Genomic DNA, 24,707 nt, shown 5'->3' on the forward strand with positions numbered 1-24,707 from the left:
TGCAAGAGAAAAGCAATTATATACAGAAGAGTCCCCAGAAGAATGACATCTGACTTCTCAACAGACACTTTACGGCAGAAGGGATAGGAAAGAAATATTCAAAGTGATGCAAAACAAGAACCTAAAACCAAGAGTACATTATCCAGCAAGGCTATCATTTAAAATTAAAGGAGAAATAAAAAGCTTCCTGAATGAAAAAAACACTCAAGGAATTCATTACAAGGAAACCAGTACTGCAAAAATTGTGAAGGAGCCTGTTGTAAAAAGAGCAATGTAAAAAATAAATTGAGAGAAAGAGGATTGTAGATTTAAAGAATAAAATGGTGATAAATAAGTAAATATCAATAATACAGATAAATGTAAATTGATTAAATGCTACAGTCAAAAGACATAGGGTAGCTGCATGGATAAGAAAACAAGACCTGCACATATGCTGTCTATAAGAGACCCACCTCAGAAATAAAGATACAAATAGACTGAAAGTGAAGGGATGGAAAAAAGTATTTCATGTAAACAGAAATTTAAAAAAAATCTGGGGTTGCAATATGTGTATCTGACAAAATAGTCTTTAAAACAAAGGCTATAGTAAGGGACAAAGAAGGTCACTACATAGTGATAAAGGGAGCAATCCACAGGAGGATATGACCATTGTAAATATTTATGCACCTAATATAGGAACACCTAAATATATAAAGCAGATTTTAATGAATATAAAGGGTGAGATCAACAGCAATACTATAATAGTAGGGGATTTTAATTCCCTATTAACATCAGTGGATAGATCCTCCAGACAGAAAATTAAGAAAGAAACAGGAGCCTTAAATTACACATGAGATCAACTGGATTTAATAGATATCTTCAGAACCTTTCACCCCAAAGCAGTGAAATATACATTCTTTTCAAGTGCTCATGGTGCATTCTCTAGGATAGACCACATGTTAGGACACAAAACAAGACTCAATAAATTTAAGAAGATTGAAATAATATCAAGCATCTTCTCTGATCACAATGGCAAGAAACTAAAAATCAACTACAATAGAAAAACTGAAAAACATTTAAACACTTGGAGGCTAAATAGCATGTTATTAATTAAAGAATGGGTTAACAATGACATCAGGAAGAAATCAAAAGTTTCCTTGAAACAAATGAAAATGAACATACAACAACTTAAAATCTATGGGACACAGTTAAAGTGGTCCTGAGAGGGAAGTTCACAGCATTATATGCATACCTTAAGAAGGAAGAAAAAGCTCAAATAAATAACCCTGCAACTAAAGGAACTAAAAAAAGAACAAATAAAGTCCAGAGGATGTAGAAGGAAGGAAATAATAAAGATCACAGTGAAAATAAATGACATAGTCTAAAAATAATGCAAACAAACCAACAATGAAACCAAGAGCTGGTTTTCTGAAAAGGTAAACAAGATTGACAAACCTTTAACCAGATTCATCAAGAAAAAGGACTCAAGTTAATAATATTAGAAATGAAAGTGGAGAAGTAACAACCGACACCACAGAAATACAAAGGATTGCAAGAAAATTCTATGAAGATCTATATGCCAAAAAATTGGACAACTTAGGTGAAATGAATAAATTCCTAGAAACATACAATCTTCCAAAACTCATTTGGGAAGAATCACAGAACCTAAACAAACTGATAATAACAAATAAAATTAAAACAGTTTTCAAAAAACTCCCAGCAAACAGAAATCCTGGACGGGATGGCTTCACAGGCGAATTTTACCAAACATTCAAAGAAGAGGTAACACCTATCGTTCTCAAGCTATTTCAAAAAATTCAAGAGGAGGAAAGACTTCCAAGCTCCTTTTATGAGGCAAACATTATCCTCATTCCAAAACCAAGTAAAGACACAACAAAGAGAGAAAACTATAGGCCAATATCCCTAATGAACATAGATGCTAAAATTCTCAAGAAAATATTAGCAAACCAGATCAAGCAATGCATCAAAAAGATCATACATCATGATCAAGTGAGATTTATTCCAGGGAGGGAAGGCTGGTACAATATTCGCAAATCAATAAATGTGATTCAGCACATAAACTAGTGGAAAGATAAAATTATGTAATTATATCAATAGATGTAGAAAAAGTATTTGATACAACTCAGCACTTATTTATGCTCAAAACTCTCAGCAAAGTTAGAATACAGGGAACATACCTCAATACAATAAAGGCCATCTTGACAAACCCACAGCCAACATCATACTCAATGGGCAAAATTTAAAAGCAATCCCATTAAGATCAGGAACAAGGCAGGGGTGCCCCCTTTCACCACTCTTATTCAACATAGTTCTGGAAGTCCAAGCCACAGCAATCAGAGAATAAGAAATAAAAGACATCCAAATTGGAAAAGAAGAAGTAAAACTATCATTATTTGCTGATGATATGATACTCTACATAGAAAACCCAAAAGTTTCAGTCAAATAACTAAGAGACTTGATAAATGAATTCAGCAATGTGGCAGGATATAAAAATAATATTCAGAAATCAGTAACATTTTTATCCACCAAGAATAAACTGTCAGAAAGCGAAATAAAGGAAAAAATCCCCTTCATTATTGCAACAACAACAAAAAATAAAGTACTTCAGAATAAATTTATCCAAGGAAGTGAAAGACTTGTACTAAAAAAAATTATAAGACATTGAAAAAAAGAAATCAAGGAAGATACAAACAAGTAGAAGCATATACCATGTTCACAAATAGGAAGAATAAACATCATTAAAATATCTATACTACCCAAAGTAATCTATAGATTCAATGGAATTCCTACTAAAATACCAATAGCATACTTCAAAGATATAGAACAAATATTCTAAAAATGTATATGGAACCAAAAAAGATCCCGAACTACCTTAGGAATCTGGAAAATAAAGAATAAAGTGGGAGGTATCACAATTCCAGATATCAAGTTATACTACAAGGCCATTGTACTCAAAACAGCTTGGTACTGGCATAAGAACAGGCATACAGATCAATGGAACAGAACAGAAACCTAAGAAATAAACTCACGCCTTCCTTTATAGTCAATTGATATTTGACAAAGGAGGTAAGAGCATACAATGGAGTAAAGACAGTCTCTTTAATAAATGGTGTTGGGAAAATTGGACAGATACATGCAAATTAAATGAAACTGGACCACCAACTTACACCATTCACAAAAATAAACTCAAAATGGATAAAAGACTTAAATGTAAGTCATGAAATCATAAACATCTTGGAAGAAAACAGAGGTAGTACACTCTCTGATATCTCTCATAGCAATATTTTTGCCGATATATCTCCACAGGCGAGTGAAATCAAGGACAAAATAAACAAATGGGACTATATCAAACTAAAAAGCTTTTTCACAGCAAAAGACACCATTAACAAAAAGATAACCCAACACAATGAGAGAACATATTTGCAGATACTTCTGATAAGGGGTTAGTACCTAAAATTCATAAAGAACTTCTAAAACTGAACACGAGGAAGATAAACAATCCAATTAAAAAATGGGAAAAAGAATTGAATAGACACTTCTCCAAAGAGGACATACAGATGGCCAATAGGCATATGAAAAAATGTTCAATGTCACTAATCGTTAGAGAAATGCAAATTAAAACCACAGTGAGATACCATCTCACACCTGTCAGAATGTCGCTCATTAACAAATCAACACACAGTAAGTGCTGGTGAGGGTGTGCAGAAAGGGAACCCTCCTTTACTGCTGGTGGGAATGCAGAGTTGTCCAGCCACTGTGGAAAACAGTATGGCGTTTCCTCAAAAAAATAAAGATGGAACTGCCTTTTGACTCAGCTATTCCAATTTTTGGAATATATCCTAAGAATTCTGAAACACTGATTCAAAAGAAGATATGCACCCCCATGTTTATGGCAGCATGTTTACAATAGCCAAGATCTGGAAACAGCCCAAGTGCCCATCTGTGGACGAGTGGATTAAAAAGCAGTAACACTGTTGGTGGGAATGTAAAGTAGTACAACCATTATGGAAGAAAGTATGGTGGTTCCTCAAAAAACTGAAAATAGAACTACCTTATGACCCAGCAATCCCTCTACTGGGTATATACCCCAAAAACTCAGAAACATTGATACGCAAAGACACATGCAGCCCCATGTTCATTGCAGCATTGTTCACAGTGGCCAGGACATGGAAACAACCAAAAAGCCCATCAATAGATGACTGGATAAAGAAGATGTGGCACATATACACTATGGAATACTACTCAGCCATAAGAAATGATGACATCGGATCATTTACAGCAAAATGGTGGGATCTTGATAACATTATACAAAGTGAAATAAGTAAATCAGAAAAAACCAGGAATTGCATTATTCCATACGTAGGTGGGACATAAAAGTGAGACTAAGAGACATTGATAAGAGTGTGGTGGTTATGGGGGGAGGGGGGAGATAGAAAGGGAAAGGGGGAGGGGGAAGGGCACAAAGAAAACTAGATAGAAGGTGACAGAGGACAATCTGACTTTGGGTGATGGGTATACAACATAATTGAACGACAAGGTAACCTGGACATGTTATCTTTGAATATATGTATCCTGATTTATTAATGTCACCCCATTAAAAAAATAAAATTATAAAAAAAGCAGTGACAGATATACAGAATGGAATACTATGCAGCTGTAAAAAAGAAGGAAATCTTACCTTTTGTGATGGCATGCATGAACCTGGAGACTATTATGCTAAGTGAAATAAGCCAGGCAGAGAAAGACAAATATCCTATGATCTAACTTATCTGTGGAAGCTAATGAACAAGGTGAACTGAGGAACAGAATAGAGGCAGAGGCAGGAAGGAGGATGAGGGGACAGGATCAGAGAAGGTGAAGGGATTAGTGAAATTATAGATATATAACATATAGATACAGATAACAGGACAGCAACTTCCAGAGGGATGGAGAGAAATTAGGGGAAGGGAGGCAAAGGAGGTGTAACAGGGGCATGTGGTTGGCGGGAGAGGGAGATATATTGAGTGGGATACTTGAATCCATGTTAACACAATAAATTAAAATTAATAAAAATAATAAAAATTTTAAAAAAGGAATGAAGGTAGGAAAAACTAAAAGGATGCCTGCTCTAAGTTATTTAGTCTGGCAAGCAGTGACTAGAGCCCTCTTACCTCCAGAAAATATTTTAATCTTTCTTAGCTACAAAGAAACTAAGGCCTGTATCATTATTCTTCTGTAAATATCCAATATTAAGCCACATGAATGGGATATAAAGCAAAGAAAACATCAGAATTTAAAGGGTACAATATTATAGTAGATTTATGAAGAGCATTTAGTAAATGTTAGTACCCTTAAGTAAAGCACGTGAGATTTTAGGTTTTTGACAATCTTACTATTAAAACTCCTGATATCTAAGACACCTGTTTTCAGTATTCTGTGGTGGATCAAAAGAGCTTTACTTTGGGAAGCAAACCCTAACAAATATCTTCAGGATGAAAGGCTGAAAGGTGGCATTTACCTAAGGAGCACTACTCCTAACTTGGACATAGGTGTAGACAGCAGGAAGACTCAATCAGTGAGGTTTAAGGAGCAGTAGAAATAGCTGCACCTCCCAAATTTATCTCCTCCATCCTGGCATTTGGGTACAGAGCAAACTGAAAAGGGGGGCAGTGGCATGTGAAACATTTTCCAGAAATTTTAATTTGTAAATCTGTACCTGAAACTGAGTGGGTCACGTCACTGATAGACTGCATTGGAAAAGATAAGATAGCCCTTCTAAAGTTTCTATACCACTCTCTTGCCCACAGTAGACCTGTAATATTTTTCATTTAAACAGTGAACTGTTAGTGATTTTTGAAAATGCAATACAGTGACTTTGAGTCTGTTCTAATGGTAACTTTTCTGAAGTTCAGAAATACACACAGTGTTCCGCAATGAAGGACAAAGCACTTGTAGCATAGAGTAAAACTGAAATCCTAGACAGAGGAAAATACATGAAAAGAATTATCTGTGTACCTTATGGCATTTTTGATTTATCATCAAGTAAACAAATCAGAAATCATTACATGTTAATTATCTAACTACTATATGGTTTCACAAAAATTTATTTGGACTTAAATTAATCTTTTATATACTCATGTGATGTTTTTTAATAAGAACTTGATTAAGAAAAGCAAAGCTCTGTGTTAATTGTATAACAAAATTTTACTTACCCAGACTTTCAACATTATTAAAATACTTCGTGGGGAATGGGTGAGATAAAAGAATTGAAATGAACAGAGGATAAAAAGGTATCTTTTACAATTATGTAGAAATTTGATACTGCAATATCATTCAATACAATAAGCAAAGCCTAAACACAGGCTCTTTATTTCTTTTTATTTTATTAATTTTAATTTATTCTGTTTACATGGATTCAAATGTGCCACTGAATATAACACCCTCCCCCCTCCCCTGTGTTTCTATTTACACCCCGTTTGCCCCCCTCCCCTTCACTCTCCCCCCCTTCCCTCTGGGATTTGCTGTCCTGTTATCTATATCACTGTGTTATGTATATATAATTTCACTAATCCCTTTACCTTTTCTGATCCCATCCCCTTATCCCCCTTCCCTCTGACAGCTGTCCCTCTTTTCCCTGTGACTCTACCTCTGTCTCTATTCCATTCCTCAGTTCACTGTGTTCATTAGATTCCACATATAAGTGAGATCCTATGATATTCTCTGCCTGGCTTATTTAACTTAGCATAATAATCTCCATGTCAATCCATGCTGTCACAAACGGTAAGATTTCCTCCTTTTTATTGTATGATACAAATTAGGTTGATCCAGACAGCTATATGTGTTTTGATGGCTGCAAGTCAATAGCAAGTGTTAGTGAAAATGGTTCCTAAAACAAGGGAATGCAGATGACTTGAACATCTATCTGCAAACGGTTCTTCAGAGTTTGGGATGGCAGGCCTGCAAATCTAGAGAGAAAGTTACTTTAGTAATCATGGTACTTCATTTTATGAGACTGCTAGTAACCACCAGATCCCTTTTCCTCTGGCTCAGTAGTATAAATTGCATATTAGGGAGCATGCAGAGGGATTTCTTTTAGTGCCTACTGCCATGGGTCTAGTTTCTATATATCATCCAAAGTAACTTCTAACCTAGGCCAGCTTCTCAGTGAGAGAAACATGCAGGTTCTAAATGATGTTGTAGATAAAGAGTTCCTACAACACAGGGAAATGTCAGTGAAGTGACTATAGGATACTCACATTTAGTAAGGAGAGAGACTTTAGCCTTCTTTTAATAGCCTTTCCAAATGTATCAGCAGGAGCCTCATACACATATAAATCAGGGTAATAAACCAATAAAAAAGACTCATTAGCAATCTAGTCTGCTTGGCATAGGCTACCAAAGTGAGTGCTTAAACTGCATTCAGGGACTTTTTATTCTTACTGTATAACTTCTCTCTCTCACAAGAGTTAAGACAGTGCTAGCTGCTGATAGGAAGATGACAATGAGACATGAAATTAGTACTTTGTGACATGAGGAGGTCACCAGCTAGCTTATTCCCAGAGGAAACTGGTAAAAAATGTTCAATCTCGGGAATTTATAACTTTATAAAACCCTGATTTAGGATTTGTAGTTTAATGCTTAGGTCAAAAAAGCCAGTCTAGTTGATTAAGTCACTGTAATAGTTGGATTCTCAGTGGAGTGTTATATGGCAGCACCAATTTAAGAAGACAGTTTTGTCACTTTCTACAGGGTACCTCCTTTTAGTTCTCAGAGTTGCTGCAGTATGCAGAAGTTTAAAAAAGCCACAATTTAAAGTGGCACCAATATAATATAGAAGAGGCCCCTTAAGTTCAGCTATGTTCCATTCTCAGTTGCTTTATTGATCAAGATTGAGGTATTCCTAGGTAGACCTTAATTTAGTCCAATCCAATAGGCAGAAAGTACTTTTTGGAGTTTCTATAAATTCTACAACGCACATCATGAAACATGTAGCTCTTGGTAAGTCCTGCTAGCCATATACTTTATTCTTGTCACTCTGCCAAGGAAGCTTTGCAGCTTATACCCTATATTAAGTTATAGGGTATAAAACTCTTAGTTGTCTAAAGATCCAGAGAAATATCCAGCTCACTGGCATAATTATCTTTACTGAGAAGAAAATTGAAATCAAATGTGTATGCACCAGATAGGTAAGAGAGCCTTGATGAATACTATTAATGGAGAATATTTTAGTGCAAAGTCATTTGTGAAAGAGTTGTGGCCAAGGTAAGTCAATGCTCCAACAAGAGGCTGCCTTCTTTCCAAGAAACAAGAGAATACAGATGTTTCTCCACTTATGAAGAGGTTACGACCTGATAAATCCATCACAAGTTGAAAATATTGTATAGCAAAAATGTATTTAATACATCTAACCTACCAAATATCATAGCTTAGCCTAGACTACTCTAAATGTTTTCAGAACACAAAATCTAAAAACAAAACAAACAAACAAAAAAACCAACCTCTGGCAACACAGTATACTGTAGAGCAGCGGTTCTCAACCTGTGGGTCACGACCCCCAGGGTCACGACCCACAGGTTGAGAACCACTGCTGTAGAGTATCAGCTGTTTGTCCTTGTTATCCTGTGGTTGACTGGGAGCTGTGGCTGGCTGCTGCTGGTCAGCATCATGAGAAAATATTGACCACGTATCACCAGCCCCGCAAAAATCTCAAAATTAAAAATTTGAAGGAATGTTTCTACTGATTGTATATCACTTTCTCACCACCGTAAAGTAAAAAACAAATACAAAAACAAACAAACAAAACTGAAGTTGAACCATTGTAAGCTGCAATCACCTGTACTGCACTGGCTTGCTGAAACAGGTTGGACAGCTCCTTCCACCCCTTGAAAGGGATCCACATGGATGTGGATTGGAGGGATGGTGGTGACTACACAGCTCTTCTAAAATTGTAAGACATTTAGCATTTTTCTTTCAATCTTTATTCTTCTGAACTCTTCAAACTATATTTAAGAGTTAAGACATTTTTAATTTAGGGTACTAATGTCCACTCTTCCCCTTGATCACTTTTGTTATCCTTTTAGCTTCCTAAAAGCACATACCATCTCATACTGCATTGCATGTCATAATGCTTGCAACACAGAATTGTTCAGTAAACATTTGCATGGAAATGCTGAACTTTGCTTGTTGAGGCTCAACAACATGAGGTCCACCCTAGAATTCTAAAATCATTTCCCTTTTAATTCTTAATTCCTTTAAAAAAACAATTAAAAACATTACTGGCTGCCTGATCAGGCAGTGGCTCAGTGGATAGAGCATTGGACTGGGATGCAGAGAACCCAGGTTTGAAACCCCAAGGTCACCGGCTTGAGTGTAGGTTCATCTGCTTTGAGGACAGCTCACCAGCTTGAGCCCCAGGTCACTGGCTCAAGCAAGGGGTTACTCGGTCTTCTGTAGCCCCACTGTCAGGGCACATATGAGGAATAAATCAATGAACAACTAAGGTGTTGCAACGAAGAATTGCTGCTTTTCATCTCTCTCCCTTCCTGTCTGTCCCTATCTGTCCATCTCTCTGTCTCTCTGTCACAAAAACAAACAAACAAACAAACAAAAAACATTACTGGCTTTTTAGGACTGTACCCATCAATTGTGCTAATGTCTTTAGGAATTTCTCTCCAGAAAGTCCCTGATAACTTTGTTGAGCCAGAACTGATGGCTCAAGGACAGTTTATAAACAGGATTTGGCTTAATATCCTTTAAATGCTCCTCACAGTTTTCATATAGTTGTCACATAAACTATGTCATGTATTCTCATGAAAGACAGAAAAAATAGATTATCTTCATTTTATAGGTTAGGAAACTGAGGACCACAAATATTAAATGACTTGCTCAAGACCACAAGGCAGTTTCTATCAGAGTGAGAATTTCTAGTCCTGAATTACTACTTATTAGCTGTATAATTTTGTGTTCAATCACTTAACCGTTTCAGTTTTCTCACATAAAATATGGATACTGTACCTACTTATTAGCCTTTATGGAGTTGGTAATGATGAATGGAAATAATACTATTTATCATTTCTAAAGCATTTCCATTTTCAAGCTATCTACACATCTGTCATCTCATTTAATCCTGTAAGACTGGTTTTGTTATTAACTCCAATTTACAGGTGAAGAAATAGAGACTGAGAAAGGTGGACTTGCTCAAAGTCACACAGCTATAATGTGTCAGAGCTGAGATTTCGATTCATGTCTGAATCTAAGTCCAGTGTTCTTTCCAACTACATATCTGTTGGGAGGTAGGTGAGATAGCCAATGTGAAATGCTTTATAAAATGTAAACACCTTATAAATGCTATCTAAATGTTAAGAAACATGACAGTCTACATTGATATATATATATATATATATATATATATATATATATATATATATATATATATATATATATATATATAATGAAACTATTATCATACTGGCAAGGAGGACTCAGAAGTGAAGTTGAAAAAGTTGCTGCATTCATAGATCTAACATGGCGGGGCTGGGTAATGAAGCTGCCCACAGGAACAGATGAACTAGAGATATATGTAACATAGTTCCAAAGACACATCAGTGAAAACAAACTTGCCATCTCAGTTTTTAATCCTGGATTCAGAATACCAACCTAACCACATCAGGCATATTCCAGTGTTATACTAAAATGTCACTTCAGCGCAAGCAGAGAGATACGTGTCAACCTTAGTCTGAAATCAGAGTCCTGTTATCTTTAAAGTTGACACCCATAAACATGGGTGAGCAGGTTTGATAAAAGAAGCTCAGAAATCTTAATGCTTCAGTGCAATACCGGGTAGCTTATAGCCTCAACTGTCAAGATGCTCTAATAAATGTGAGACAGCCTTAATAATACTAACACTGAAGGCACAGGTCAGTAATTATTGTTGTACTCTAAGACCAGCTAGCTTAGAGAAGTAAACTTATAATTATCACAGCTATAATTTCCATTATAGCTAAATTCTCACAGCTAAAGTTTCCATCCAGCTGGATGTGCACATTTATCATCCTTTTGGCAGCAGGTGGGTGGCCTGGACACGGTGACAGGTTTGCACACATACAGAACATTTCTTAGTGTTTCATTAAGGCTTGTGTGACCATGGGAGTTTGGCACTGTTTAATTCTGGCTAAACTCCATATCAATAACTTGTTAAAGAACTGTCCGCCTCAGGGGCTACCAGAGTAAAAAAGTTACCAACCTCAGCTTGTTTGCACCAAACACTGATGTTTTTGCGCTGGGCCTTTGTGAAGTGGTCCCATGCCTTTTGTTTGGAGGCAGAATGATATACAGCAACTATCTGCTCAACTGCATCATCAGATAAGCAGTTGGATCAGGCCAGAGTATCATCCAGGGATGGCAAAAGAGAGGAAAAAAGAAATAAGAGAAGCATCAGTCTTGTTGCATCTTCTTATATGACACTACTAGGCTATGGTTGTATTTGGAAAAGGCTATGTTCGGGTACCATAATTAAAGGGATCTTAAAGGCAGATATATCAATATAAAGAAGGAGAAAAGGAAATTTCATAAGGTTTGAGGCGATAGGTGACACAGTTTTAATATAGGCAGTTTGTATCCATTCAGGCAGGAGAAGCAAGGCTCCTGGGGAATGTGATTTAGTGCTGCTGATTTCACACAGCGTGGTGGCAAGCATGAACTATACCAGCTCTTTTTGACCACCTGCTTCTTCCATAAACTAGCCCTCTAAAATGAGCTTGGATGTTTCACTGTAACATAATTCATCTTTTTACTATTCTGAAATATGTTTAACCAGGAGCATTAAATAAAAACCTAAGATGGATGGAATCCATTTTTAGTTTATCTGGATAGCCTGACCAGGTCATGGCGCAATGGATAGAGCACCGACCTGGGATGCTGAGAACCAGGTTCAGAACCCTGAGATTGCCGGTTTGAGAGCAGGCTCATCTGGCTTCAGTGCAGGCTCATTCAGCTTGAGCAAGGGCTCACCAGCTTGCGTGTGGTGTTGCTGGCTTGAGCATGGGATTGCCAGCTTGATCATGGGATCATAAACATAACCCCACAGTCACTGGCTTGAGCCCAAAGATCACTGGCTTGAAGCCCAAGGTCGCTGGCTTGAGCCCAAGGTTGCTGGCTTGAGCAAGGCTCACTGGCTCAGCTGGAGTCCCTGGTCAAGGCACATATGAGGAAGCAATCAATGAACAACTCAAGTGCTGCAACTATGAGTTGATGCTTCTCATCTCTCTCCCTTCCTGTCTGTCTGCTCTCTCTCTCTCTCTCTCTCTCTCACACACACACACACACACATACACACACACGTCTATCTGGATAGGCTCATTAACTAGAGAAACATAAGTTTTAAGAAAGAATGATGTGTAAGTGTTATCCTAGATAGTATTTTTCAGGGTCTCTTAAAATGTCAAAAGGGGAAATATATATAAATATTCTGGGGCTTATCATAACCAGGTAAAAGAAGGGAAACTTAGATATGACAGTTTGGGGAACGTAAAGGACAAGAGCCTCTGCCTGGCTGGGTGTTCACAGTGAGAAAACCCAGAGGTTGCTATTTCTTTCTGTACAAGACACTTTGTAGCCTGTGTGCTAATGATTTAGAATTTATATTCCCATAGTATTTGCTCTTCTCTTTTTCTATATTCTTTAGTCCTAGAAACATGTGCTTTCTCCTCCTGGATTCTATGTCTATGTATATTTTCAAAATAAAAACGGAAAATGAAACAACTCTTTAATTTCAATTACATATGAGTCAAGTATGGGAAGTCAAATATGAGGAGTGAGCCATCACTGTTTAAAAACAAAATCATAAAGCTGCACCCTTATTCTTAAGGCAAGTACAGTTCCTTACTCAAAAGATATGAGTACAGGCCCTTGTCGGTTGGCTCAGCAGTAGAACATCGGCCCACATTGTGGAAGTCCCAGGTTTGATTCCTGGCCAGGGCACACAAGAGAAGCGCTCATCTGCTTCTCCACCCTCCCCCTCTCCCTTTCTCTCTGTCTCTCTCTTCTACTCCCACAGCCAAGGCTCCATTAGAGCTAAGTTGGTCCAGGGGCTAAAGATGGCTCCACAGCCTCTGCCTCAGGTGCTAGAATGGCTCTAATTGCAGTGGAGCAGCGCCCCAGATGGGCAGAGCATTGTCCCTAGTGGGGTTGCTGGGTGGATCCCAGTCGGGCACATGACGAAGTCTGTCTCTGACTCCCTGCTTCTCACTTCTGGAAAAAAATATATATATGAGTACAGTATAGTGAAGTAAAACATTACTTGAGAATTTTTCTAATCTGTTTCATTTAGAGACTTTGGGTATGTTCACAGTGGTACTTCTTTTTGGAAAATGCCCATTTTAGTGGCTTCACATCCTGTCCCAGTGTCTATGACATCCAGCAAAGAAAATGTAGAAGAAAGGAAACTAAAAATAAAAGAAGTAGCAAATTTGGCTTTAATTCAATCACCTTGGGAAATATGATTAAATTAATTATGAAAATTGAGTACCTAAAAAGTATATTATGTGATAATAATGATGCAGGTCTTCCAAATGTTGATGCTACATTATCAGTTCAGCAACGGAATCCCCAACTTTTACTGAGGCATGAGCCTGCTTGTGACTTAAGAACAAACCAAAGTAGAAGCACAATATTGTGGTCTATGTCAGTGTTTGTTTCTAAGTAGCTGAAGTGGCTATTCCAGAGAAAATGAACATAGGAGGTCCCCACATATGTCCTGTGAGATTGGAGCTCAGGCATCCAGCACTGTAAAGGAAAGCCCAAGTCAGTGAAAGAAGCCTTCTTTCCCTTGCTCCAGAATGGCTTTGTGGGCCTTGCTCCTGTGTGCAAAAAATGGTGACTAAGTGAAATGCCCTCTCATCTTTTCAGCAGACCTGCACTCACATTGAATGAGAATTCCAGAAAGGGCCTGCTTGAACTTTTCCTTTGCTTCTTCCATGTCTTTCTCATGGGCAGCTTTCTCATTCACCAGGCGGCGGATGTGGCTGTTGGCCGACTGGATCATGGAGTAGAAGTTGTTGGCACTGCGACGGTTCACCTCTCCTCGCTCGATCCAAGTGAGCAAGGTCTGCACGGCTTCTGAGAATTTGGAGTCATCTGAAAAAAAGAATTTATTTTTAGAATCACTGAAAGTAACCAAATCTTGATCTGTTTTCCCACCACGCCGACAAGGAGGCCGCCATGACTTTTTTGGCAGTTGCTGTTTAAGAACTGCTGAGGATGAGGAGTCATGCGTGCAGACTCCTGTGCACACAGGCAACGGGCACAGGCAGGCAGGCAGAAGAGAAAGCTCGTAACGTACGTTACGTTGCTTTAGTTGAGGCACAATCTTCAGAGAGATAATTGTTTATTTTTTCCTTAAACAAGTTTTTTTTTACTGATACAGTTTTCACAGATTGCAAATTTGTTTATGTCTCTGATTGTGTGTGTGTGTGTGTGCACATGTGTAATGTATGAATGAGCAGTGAGAGAACTTCAGAATTCTACAATCCTAGCTTGTTGTTTTTAGTGATAGAGACACAGAGAGGGACAGATGGACAGATAGGGACAGACAGCCAGGAAGGAGAGAGATGAGAAACATCAACTCTTTGTTGTGGTACCTTAGTTGCTCATTGATTGCTTTCTCATATGTGCCTTGATGGGGGTGGTGTGTGCTATAGCAGAGTGAGTGACCTCTTGCTCAAGCCAGCGACCTTTGGCTTCAAGCCAGAAACCTTTGGGCTCATGCCAGTGATCATAGGGTCATGTCTATGGTCCTGTGCTCAAGCTGGATGAGCCTGCACTCAAGCCGTCAACCTCAGGGTTTCAAACCTGGGTCCTCTGTGTCCCAGTCTGATGCTCTATCCACTGCATCACTGCCTGGTCAGGCTACAGTCCTAGTTTTTAATAAGGAAAAGTCCAGCTTGAATTGGATAGTAAGTTTTTCCTTGACCTGGGATTATTTATAGTGTAGGAAGGAGCTTTACTGAGTTAAATGGGTCATTCTTTAGGAATAAACACATTTTTCTCCCGTCCAAGTACTAACCAGGCCCAACCTTGCTTAGCTTCCGAGATCAGATGAGATCAGGCGCGTTCAGGGTGGTATGGCCGTAGACGCCTGGAATAAACACATTTTTGACCTTTCATAACATCACTCCTGCATTCAATCCACAGCCGCAGGCCTTCCACTCAGTCCCAGGCACATTCTACTAAGATGTAATTCATTCTATTTTCTACATTTCCTCACATCCTGTTTAGCTTGCCTGAGGAAGCCTCCAAGTAGATTTCTACAGGTAGTTAGGAGTTATTCTCTAATATTAAAATAGTAGCAGAGTTCTTTCAAAGCTTCTGGTCCAGCTTCCTGAGATAGCCACTTATGCATTCTTCTATTAAAAATTCCCGAGAGGGAGAGTCCATTAGTATTCTACTGAAATTCTGTTCTGGGGTTCCACAACTCTCTCTGGCCAGAAGCCCGTATGTCCAGTGGAAATATCTCCAACTGCAATGTGAATCTTGCTTATTGCCTTTTCTCAGTGTAAATATATGAGAGGCCAACCTTCCCTTTACAGCAGCTTTTAATTTCACTACATGCATATAGTCTTTTAATGTTTGCTTTATGCTCGAGATCCATTTGACCAGCAAATTCATTAAAAAAAAATTCAAACTGACCAGCGTGGTACCATGTGAACAGGTCAGTCTTGGACTGGCATCTTACCAATGCTTTCAGCCTTTCCAGTTTTTCAAAGTGTCCCATTATTTCTGTGTCTCTATCCTAGTATAAGGTGAAAGATTTATGTGATCTGTAGAGAAACCAGAGTATTGTGTCTCTATTCTAGATTCTACGTTTTCTGTTTTTCTCTTACAGGAAGACAAAATCAATCCAAATAAAGAATTTCTTAAATGTGTGATTGTTTATGTCAGCAATTTTTAACCTTTTTCATCTCATGGCATACCTAAACTAATTACTAAAATTCTGTAACCAAACAATACATACTTTCCTGGCCTGACAAAAAAAAAAAAAAATAGGCATAATTTTCATTTATTCCCACTGGACTACTACTGTTGTGTTGGCTGTTGTCATTTTTTTATTTGGTAATCTAAGGGAAAAGAGGTCAGTGCCCCTGAATAAATAGTCAGGTATTGCATGTTTTAAAAATTCTTGAGGCACACAGCTTGAAAATCACTGCCTTAAGCTATATGGTACAAACAAATTTGGTGAATGAGACCTGTTGAAAGTAGAACTAGCAACATCTTGCCAGAGCCTAGAGCACAAAAAGCAGGGGTAATTAATACCATTAGAGCTGGATTAGTGTCATCAGTAAGATTGATGGAAACCAGCATTCATTTAATATAATCAACCATACTCCGAAGAATGAAAAAGGCTGAATTTGTGCTACTACCATAGAAGACTAGGCTGAGTAACTAATGTTAAATTAGCAAAATAGTTCTAAGAGTCAAGCAAAAGAAACAGAAATCAAAACTAAAGGGGAACAGTCTCATTTAGCAATATCTAGAAGTCTCCATGGATACTGTGTGAAATAAACTGATCATTTTAAGTGATTAAATAAGTCATTTTTTACTTGGTAGTTAAGTCTCTCAGTAATTGAAGAAAAATATACACTGTGACTACTCTTGGGTCCTTTGTTTTATTATCTATAAAATGGAGATTTTTATCAGGGTTTTCCAGGGTCATATTAAGTTCTATCATTCTAATTTATTTCTATTTATACTTCAAAACTAACTTGTTATCCATGATAAAAGAGAAGTGTTTACTTGTCCTGAGTCATGGATTACAGTTAAAATTTTCTGATGTGGAAAGTGGGACACATCATGTTATAGGGATCTTCACCTGAAACCTATGTACTCTTATTGATCACTGTCACCCCATTAAATTTAATTTCAAAATAAAAAAAAGAAAGTGGAAAAACATTTTTTTTAGAAACCTGATGTGTTGAGAGAAAAATGTCATCCCTTGAGACAGCAAAGGAACAGAGACACAAGTCGGAGAGATATTCTGGTTTTTGAATTACTAGGTACAATTCTCTATCTGTAAGGCTCTAACACAAGAAATGTTTAGAATCGATTAATGGAAAATTCAAAGGATAACTGCCAAAACTACAAATATATTTATTAAATTTCCCCAAAGAAAGAGTTATTTTAAACACAAAGCTTGAATGCTTTCTATACCTTTTAGTTTTTCAGCAACAATGCTGCATTCATGATCTGAATAGTGGACCACTGGGGGTGGAGATGGTGGGCGTAATCTTTCTTCTTCTATCCGTCTACGGTGGCGCTCCTCTCTTGCTAGCATACGCTGTTTGCATTCCCACTCATACAGGTCATCTCGAGCCTGTGCAAAATCAACGTGGAGCCTGCCTGTGTCCTTCTTATCGGTGCTAGAGCCCAGGCGAATGCGGTAACCTAAGTGTACAAGAGAGAGACAGAAGAATACGAGAGCAGCCCAGTGAGTGAGCAATTGTATGTAAGTGCCTTTCCAAGTTTAGTGCTGCAAATGCAGGTGCAGCAGTTTAAAGTGCCACATAACCCAAATCCTCTCCTCACTACTAACACAGTGAACTATCAAAAGACTTGCATTATATTCTCAACTCTGATAACAGTTCCATGGGTTGCATCAGTCTTGTTTGTAGGAGTTCCATTCTATCATCTGCAATCTTACCTCTGGCACAGGGAGGCTCTGTGGATAATAGTATCAAGAATGAGTATTATAATACCAAAGGAATAAATAACTACAACAACAAAAGAATCAACAAACTGCACTACATCAAACTTAGAATAACAATAACAAAAAAAGACAACTTACAGAATGGGAGAAAAAAAATTGCAAACCATATATCTGATAAGGGGTTAATATTCAAAATATGGAAAGAACTCAATCAACTCAACAAGAATAAAACCCAATTAGAAAATGGGCAGAACTAAATAGACAATTCCCCAAAGAAGGCATAAAAATGGCCAACAGACACATGAGAAGATGTTTAACATACTTAATCATTAGGAAAATGCAAATCAAAACCACAATGAGATACCACCTCACACCTGTCAGAATGGCTATCATCAAGAAGACAAGTGACAACAGGTGCTGGCAAGGATGTGGAGAAAAGGGAACCCTTATATGTTGTTCGTAGGAATGTAAATTTGTCCAACCACAATGTAAAACAATTTGGAAGTTCATAAAAAAATTAAAAATGGATCTACCATATTATCTAGCAATTCCACTCCTGGGTATATTAACAGGGTTTTGATGAGAAATATGCACTCCCATGTTTATTCACAACAGTCAAGATATAGAAACAACCCAAATGCCCATCAGTGTATGAAAGGAAAAAAATGATGTGGTACTTTGATACAATGAAAGATTAATCAGTTGTGAGAAGGGAAGATATGCTCTCATTTGTGACAACATGGATAAACCCACAGCACATTATGCTAAGTGAGATGAGTTAAACAGAGAACGACAAGTACTTATATGTGGAATGACATCATTTATATATAGAATATAAAAAAGTTAAACCTGTAAAATAAGAGAGTAAAATGATGGCTTCCAGGGGGTGAAAAAAGGGGGCATAAGAGTGATGTTGTTTTAGGGTACAAAGTTGTAACAAGTAGTAAATAAGCCATAGAGATCTAATGCACAGTATAATGAATATAGACAATAAATTGTGCTGTAATTATGTAAGGTAATAAATATTGCTACATCAGCAATCACAATACAATATATTAATGTATCAAAGTAACACATTGCATACATTAAACTTATACAAGGTTACATGTCAAATATATTCAGTTAAAAAAAGAATGAGGCCATGGCAGGTTGGCTCAGCAGTAGAGTTGGCCTGCATGTGGAAATCCCAGGTTTCATTCCTGGTCAGGGCACACAGAAGAAGCAACCATAAGCTTCTTCCCCCCTTCTCTCTCTCTCTCTTTCTCTCTCTCTTCCTGTCCTGCAGCCATGGCTCCAATGGTTGGAACAAAGTTGGCCCTGGGTGCTGATGATGGCTCCATGGCCTTGCCTCCGGTGCTAAAATAGCTTGGTTGCTGATCAACAGAGCAGTGGCCCACACAGGCAGAGCATCACCTGGTAGGGGGCTTGCCGGGTGGATCCCAGTTGAGGTGAATGCAGGAGTTTTTATCTGCCTCCCTACCTCTCACCTAATTAAAAATATAAAAATAAAGAGAATGAGTCTTATACAGCATCATGGACTGAGAAGAATGGAAAAGCTGGCCTGAAACTGTAGTGCTTTTGAATAATTTCAACAATTTTACTCACACCACCACAAAGAATTTTAATAAAATTTATTTATTTTTAAAGAACAAATAATTAATTTATTGTGGTAAGAGTATTTAACATGAGATCTACCCTATTAACAAAATTTTAAGTGCATCAACTTGGTATTTCAATCCCAAAAATTGTTTCTTAAGATGTATTTGGTGACTCTGAATCAATTTTTTGGGCAACAGAAAACAGATATGATAAAGTGGAAAGTGAACCAGGTTACATATATCTTGGGATCCTTAAAAAAAAACCGATAGTGTATTTATAATATAATGATATAGGAGTAGGATTCAGGAAACCAGGATTCAAGTCCAAACCTCCACTGTTTGTGCCAGTTGTACTACCAAAGTTAATTTAATTAAGAACAATAACAAAAAATGGATAAAATTAGTTTTACTAACTTTTAAAGTTTTAGAAGCTGAACTAGCTATTTCTTTTTTTTAATTCATTTTAGAGAGAAGAGAGAGAGAGAGGGGGGAGGAGCTGGAAGCATCAACTCCCATATGTGCCTTGACCAGGCAAGCCCAGGGTTTTGAACCAGCGACCTCAGCATTTCCAGGTCGACGCTTTATCCACTGTGCCACCACAGGTCAAGCAGAGTTCATTTTTTTATAGAGTTTTTTTTTATTATTTTATTTTTATTTTATTTATTTGTTTTTAGAGAGGAGAGTGGGAGAGAGAGAGAGAGAGGAGAGAGAGACAGAGAGAGAGAAGGGGGGGAGCTGGAAGCATCAACTCCCATATGTGCCTTGACCAGGCAAGCCCAGGGTAAACTAGCTATTTCTATACATGTTTGCCACATTTTATTCTGAGCACAGCTTGTAGTGTAATTCCTTCCTTAAGCAACTAAAAACATGGGCAAAATATTTGAAACAGTGGTTTGTAAGACTTCGAACATTGGGCAATGAAGACAGAGATCACTGAGAGACAAAAACTAAATGAAATGATCCCGGTGATTTTCCCAGGTTATTGTCTGGACATAGCTTCCAGGCTTCAGCAGAGGGAGGGGGACTCTGGGAAAACACAGTGATGTCCCTGAGCTCAGGAGAACAAGCTGGAAATCCAGGGAGACTATGGAAGACAGAGTTTACATTGCAGGTAATGGAACAAAAAAACTACACACAGAAAGAACTTTAAAGATCTGAATAGAGTTCATCAATATAAAGACTAATGTCTGGCAACACTAAAACTGCCACATTCTTTTTTGGAAGAAGAAGCATAGATATATATTTCATAAGCAAACTTTGTGAGGGCGTTTTACAGTTTAAAATGCACTTTCACACCTGCTCATCTTATTTGATCATCTGAGCCATAAGAAAAATAAAGCTATTAATGATTATATTGCCTATTCTGCCAGGATTGTGGAGATGACCAAATGAGAGGATGATAGGAAAGTTTTGTGTAAACACATGAAAAATACTGTGATGCTATGAGGATGATATCCTATGCACAATGCCAGCTCCCAAAGCTGTTTAAATGCCAATAGAAAAGAAAATTATTTTTACATTTGAAGCCCTTTTTCTAAATTAGTTTTCTTTGTTTTAACTTTTTTTTTTTTTTTTTTTTTTTTACAATGTTGGAGAACAGTCATCTTATTCAGGAGATTTCTAGCATTTGTGAGCTTCCATTTATATGGAAAACTTTAGTTGTTTTCACATCACTGAATGCAATTCCCTCTCCTCTGGCAGCTTTGAGAACATTTCCAGGAGGTGATTGTTACCAGAGGGCTGATTTCAATGATGTATAGATGGATTTCTCCTGAGCAGCATGTTGTCTTTTATGTAAAACTGTCCAGGGCTTTTCAACACCTTTAAGTTCTTATTAAAATAGTTTATTGTGGAATACTCTGTTATCATTGCTAAGTGCTGTCAAATCTTCCGCAGTTAGATATTACAGCACCTAGCAAATTTAATAAGAGGATTCCACATCTGCCTCCTCCTCTGCTTTTCTATGTTATCAGCCTACTTTTTCAATCACTGATTACCTTTCCTCTCGTCTATTGTAACAGGAGTCTACTGACCTCTCTATTCTCTTCTCTCCTCTAACTCATTTTTATACAGGGCTGTCAGATTAATATTTCAGGAACAATCATCTTCCTTGTTCAAAAATTCTTTCAGCAATTATCTATTATCTCATAAAGACCCAACCAAGTTATTCAAAGTGTTGAATGTTCATAAAAACTTACCCCCTTTGTACCTTTGCTCATGCTGTATCTATGTTCCATTGTTTACATCCAAATTTGCTCTTTGACAAAGACTTGGTCAAAATGCTACCTTTTTTGATATCCCCAGTCAGGAGTCAGAAATTTTCTCTCCCTCTCTGCAAGCCTGTCTGCCTAGCAGTCAACAAATGTTCAATAACTAACTGACTTCTATTGGCAATTCTGAGCACTTTTGTTCCAGGTTATGTGCTCGATAATGGGGATTCAAAGTTAAATAAGCCACAGTCCTTTCCCCTAAGGAATTCACACTGCGCTGAAGGATACTTAGGTAGAAAGGCAAAGTTGTAGCATGTTATTGCAGGAGTCATGTTAGGAGGAAGTAGTGGGTGCTTTGGAATAATTGAGGAAGGCAGGCCCAGATAAGCCTGGGGCAGAGTGAGGACAGAAGCCAGAGAAAGCTTTCCAGAAAAGGTTATGCTTGAGCTAGAGCTTTAGGGTGTGAAGATATGTGTGGGGTGAATGGAGGTGGAGAAGGTAATTCTAGTCAGAGGAGAAGGCATAAAACACCATGGCACAGTCTGGGGCCTCGAATTAATTTAGGGTTGTTGGGACATGCATGTGCGGGAAGGGTTGGAAGACAATGCTGAGAGGTAAAACAGATAATCGGCTGATACAAGTAAGTAGTTTGGAGTTATCCCACAGAAAATTGAGGATTACTGAATAACTTTAAAAGAAGAAGTTGGATGTTAACATGCATTTTACATCTCTGAGGGCAAGAGCGGGTACTAGTAGGACCAAACTTTACACTGATCCCCAATCTCTGCCTTGTGCTTGGTAGGTACAATCCTTGCGATTAAACACCTACCAGAAAGATAAAGGGCTTTGTCCACCATGTACTCCTCAGCAAAGCGAATGTGACAAAAGTTCTTTTTGCTCTTCCGAATAGCAATGATCTCTCCACACTGTTCAAACACTTCCACGATGATCTGCTCTGTCCCATTTTCAGGCAGGCCGCCCACAAATACTGTTTTGCATCCTGGTGGTCGTTCTCGGGTTGCAGGAGGTGGAAGATCTAAGTGTTAAGTGCAAAAGCATTTGAAATTAAAATGTTCACTTGGGACAGGCCTCTTTGAAACCTAACATATCCCAGAAATAGCCTTACTGTCCCTACCAGACTTTTGCCTAGTGCCAGAAGCATGTGGTCCCAAGGTGTTCATTTCTGCTACACAGCAAATTGGTTGCATGAACCTGAAAATCCTTTTATTGGTTGGTTTGGAGCCCATAATGGCTACAGTATAAAGTCTTAGACACAGTTGTTTTTCCCATCTCAGAGTTTTTATATTTTGTTCTTTACTTTTGTTGTGACAATGCAGCTCTGCTTGATTTCCAGTCATTTTTATTAAGAAGACAGTTAGTTGGGGAAAATCACACTCAGTTGAAACTCTTAGTTTCAGGAATTCTCGGAACCAGGATCCCTGAGGGAAGGGCCCCTGTAATTCAGTTGGTAGTTACCAAATTCTCTGTTTATACTTAAAGAACTGTTTTAGAATTAATTTGATAATGAGGGGGTAAACATTTACAAAAATATTTATAGCTCTCAGAATGATTTGATTGACAATGTCAGCCAGAGTACAAATGATCTTTTTTATTTTTTAATTTTTGTTTGTGACCCCTTCCTCAAGTTCCTTGATGGAGAGCTGCGGTCCAGCGCCAACCATGCAGCATTCAGAGGAAAGTATGACAGCAGAGAAAGTAAACTCATCTGGGAAATTAACTAAAGTGAGATAAATGTGGCTATGGAGAGACAGTAAAAATCTACTTAATGAGATGATTCTGGCTCTGCTTTAAAAAAACAAAGGGGTTTCTACTCATTCCTCTTATACATGAAACCTGTTGTATCTGCCAGCTCCTTGTTGCTACTTACATATATGAAAACATTTTCCAAGCAAAGTCTTACAGTGCACAGCTCCCCAAATCAAATCATGACAGTCAAGGGTTTTTCTAGTGTTGCTTTTGGATCTGCAATGATCTATTTTGTGTAATCCGTTCTCTCCATTCAGCTCTGAACAATAATTCGCTCAGCTCAAGATTTGGAGAGCTCAACAACCAGTGATGACAGTTCACGAACAAAAATAAATGTCTCACTTGTAGATTATTAGGTCAAGGCCCACACTTGGCTCTTATCCTAGTTGGCAAGCAGATGATCTGGGAGCTTCCTTGGGTGCCAGCATCTCTAGCTTCCTCACTTTGCTACCACTATCTTATCAGGGTGACTCAGAATAATCAGGTTCTCATGATGCTCTCTTTCCCTCTATTTAATCAATAAAAGGGGAGGGAGACTCAGGGAACTTACAAAATTTCTTTTGATATTTAAATGACTGTAATTTAAAAAACTCACTGTATTTTCCCATTTTAAAGGGAAAAAGAAGATAACCCAATAGCAGGAATCTGAAATATCTTAGTCATGGACTTTGGAGAGGTTATAGTTTTAGTCAAAAGGAGGATGATTAGGTTCAGAATCTCTTAAGACTTATGCTTCTGAGTTTTTAAGAACTGGAAAGGATTCTCAACTCTAGAAGTACATTAGAATCAAGTTGGGAGTCAAAGAAACAAACCAAAATGCTTAGACCCCATGAATCTGATTTAATTATCACGGGGTGCAAGCCTGTGCATTATTGTTTCTAAAGCTCCTCAGGCAAGTTTATCATGTAGCTAGAATTGAAAACCACTGATTTGGTCTAAATTCATATTACAGAGGAAAAATATTAGCTAAGTAATAAGGTTGAGTGACTCATTCAGGTCATCAAGTTAGATAGAAATATAAAGAACATGAACTTGGAGCAATTAAACCTGGATTGAAACCTTAACTTAATTACTCACTGTATGACTGTGGGAGGACCTCTGAAAAATCTCATTTTTAATCTTTAAAGCAGGGACACTGTCTTTTACCTTATAAGGTTTATTGCAAGATACTGTCTATATTGCACATGGTACAATGCCTAGCACTTGATAGGTTGTCGATAAACAGTAGTTATTATAGTGTTATTATTTATTATTACAGAACTCAGGTTTTCTAATTATCAAACTGGGCCTTTCTAAAGCCCTATCACAAATATTGAGTACAGTGGTAGCTCAGACCTGGGCTTCTAAGCTCCCAACTCCTTGCTTTATCCAGACCTTTAGATAAGACTGGGTTTGGGAAGGAATGACTTATTGATAGAGGAATCTACAGCTGTGAAGACACATATTGTTTTGACC

General features: G+C 37.8%; 1 protein-coding gene across 8 annotated transcripts in view; it reads right to left on the reverse strand.

Annotated features, from left to right (window-relative positions):
* The window catches only part of ENOX2 (ecto-NOX disulfide-thiol exchanger 2), a 384,366-nt gene that overhangs the window by 50,473 nt on the left and 309,186 nt on the right, over positions 1 to 24,707 (reverse strand). For all 8 annotated transcript variants that reach the window (XM_066356618.1, XM_066356617.1, XM_066356616.1 and 5 more), the window contains 4 exons: positions 22,315 to 22,521; positions 17,182 to 17,415; positions 13,900 to 14,112; positions 11,222 to 11,328 (listed from right to left, as the gene is read on the reverse strand). In XM_066356618.1, coding sequence (XP_066212715.1) covers positions 11,222 to 11,328; positions 13,900 to 14,112; positions 17,182 to 17,415; positions 22,315 to 22,521 — 761 coding nt within the window. The remainder of the gene's footprint in view (positions 1 to 11,221; positions 11,329 to 13,899; positions 14,113 to 17,181; positions 17,416 to 22,314; positions 22,522 to 24,707) is intronic.

Source organism: Saccopteryx leptura, chromosome X (genome assembly GCF_036850995.1).
Source record: "Saccopteryx leptura isolate mSacLep1 chromosome X, mSacLep1_pri_phased_curated, whole genome shotgun sequence".
Lineage (NCBI taxonomy): Eukaryota > Metazoa > Chordata > Mammalia > Chiroptera > Emballonuridae > Saccopteryx > Saccopteryx leptura.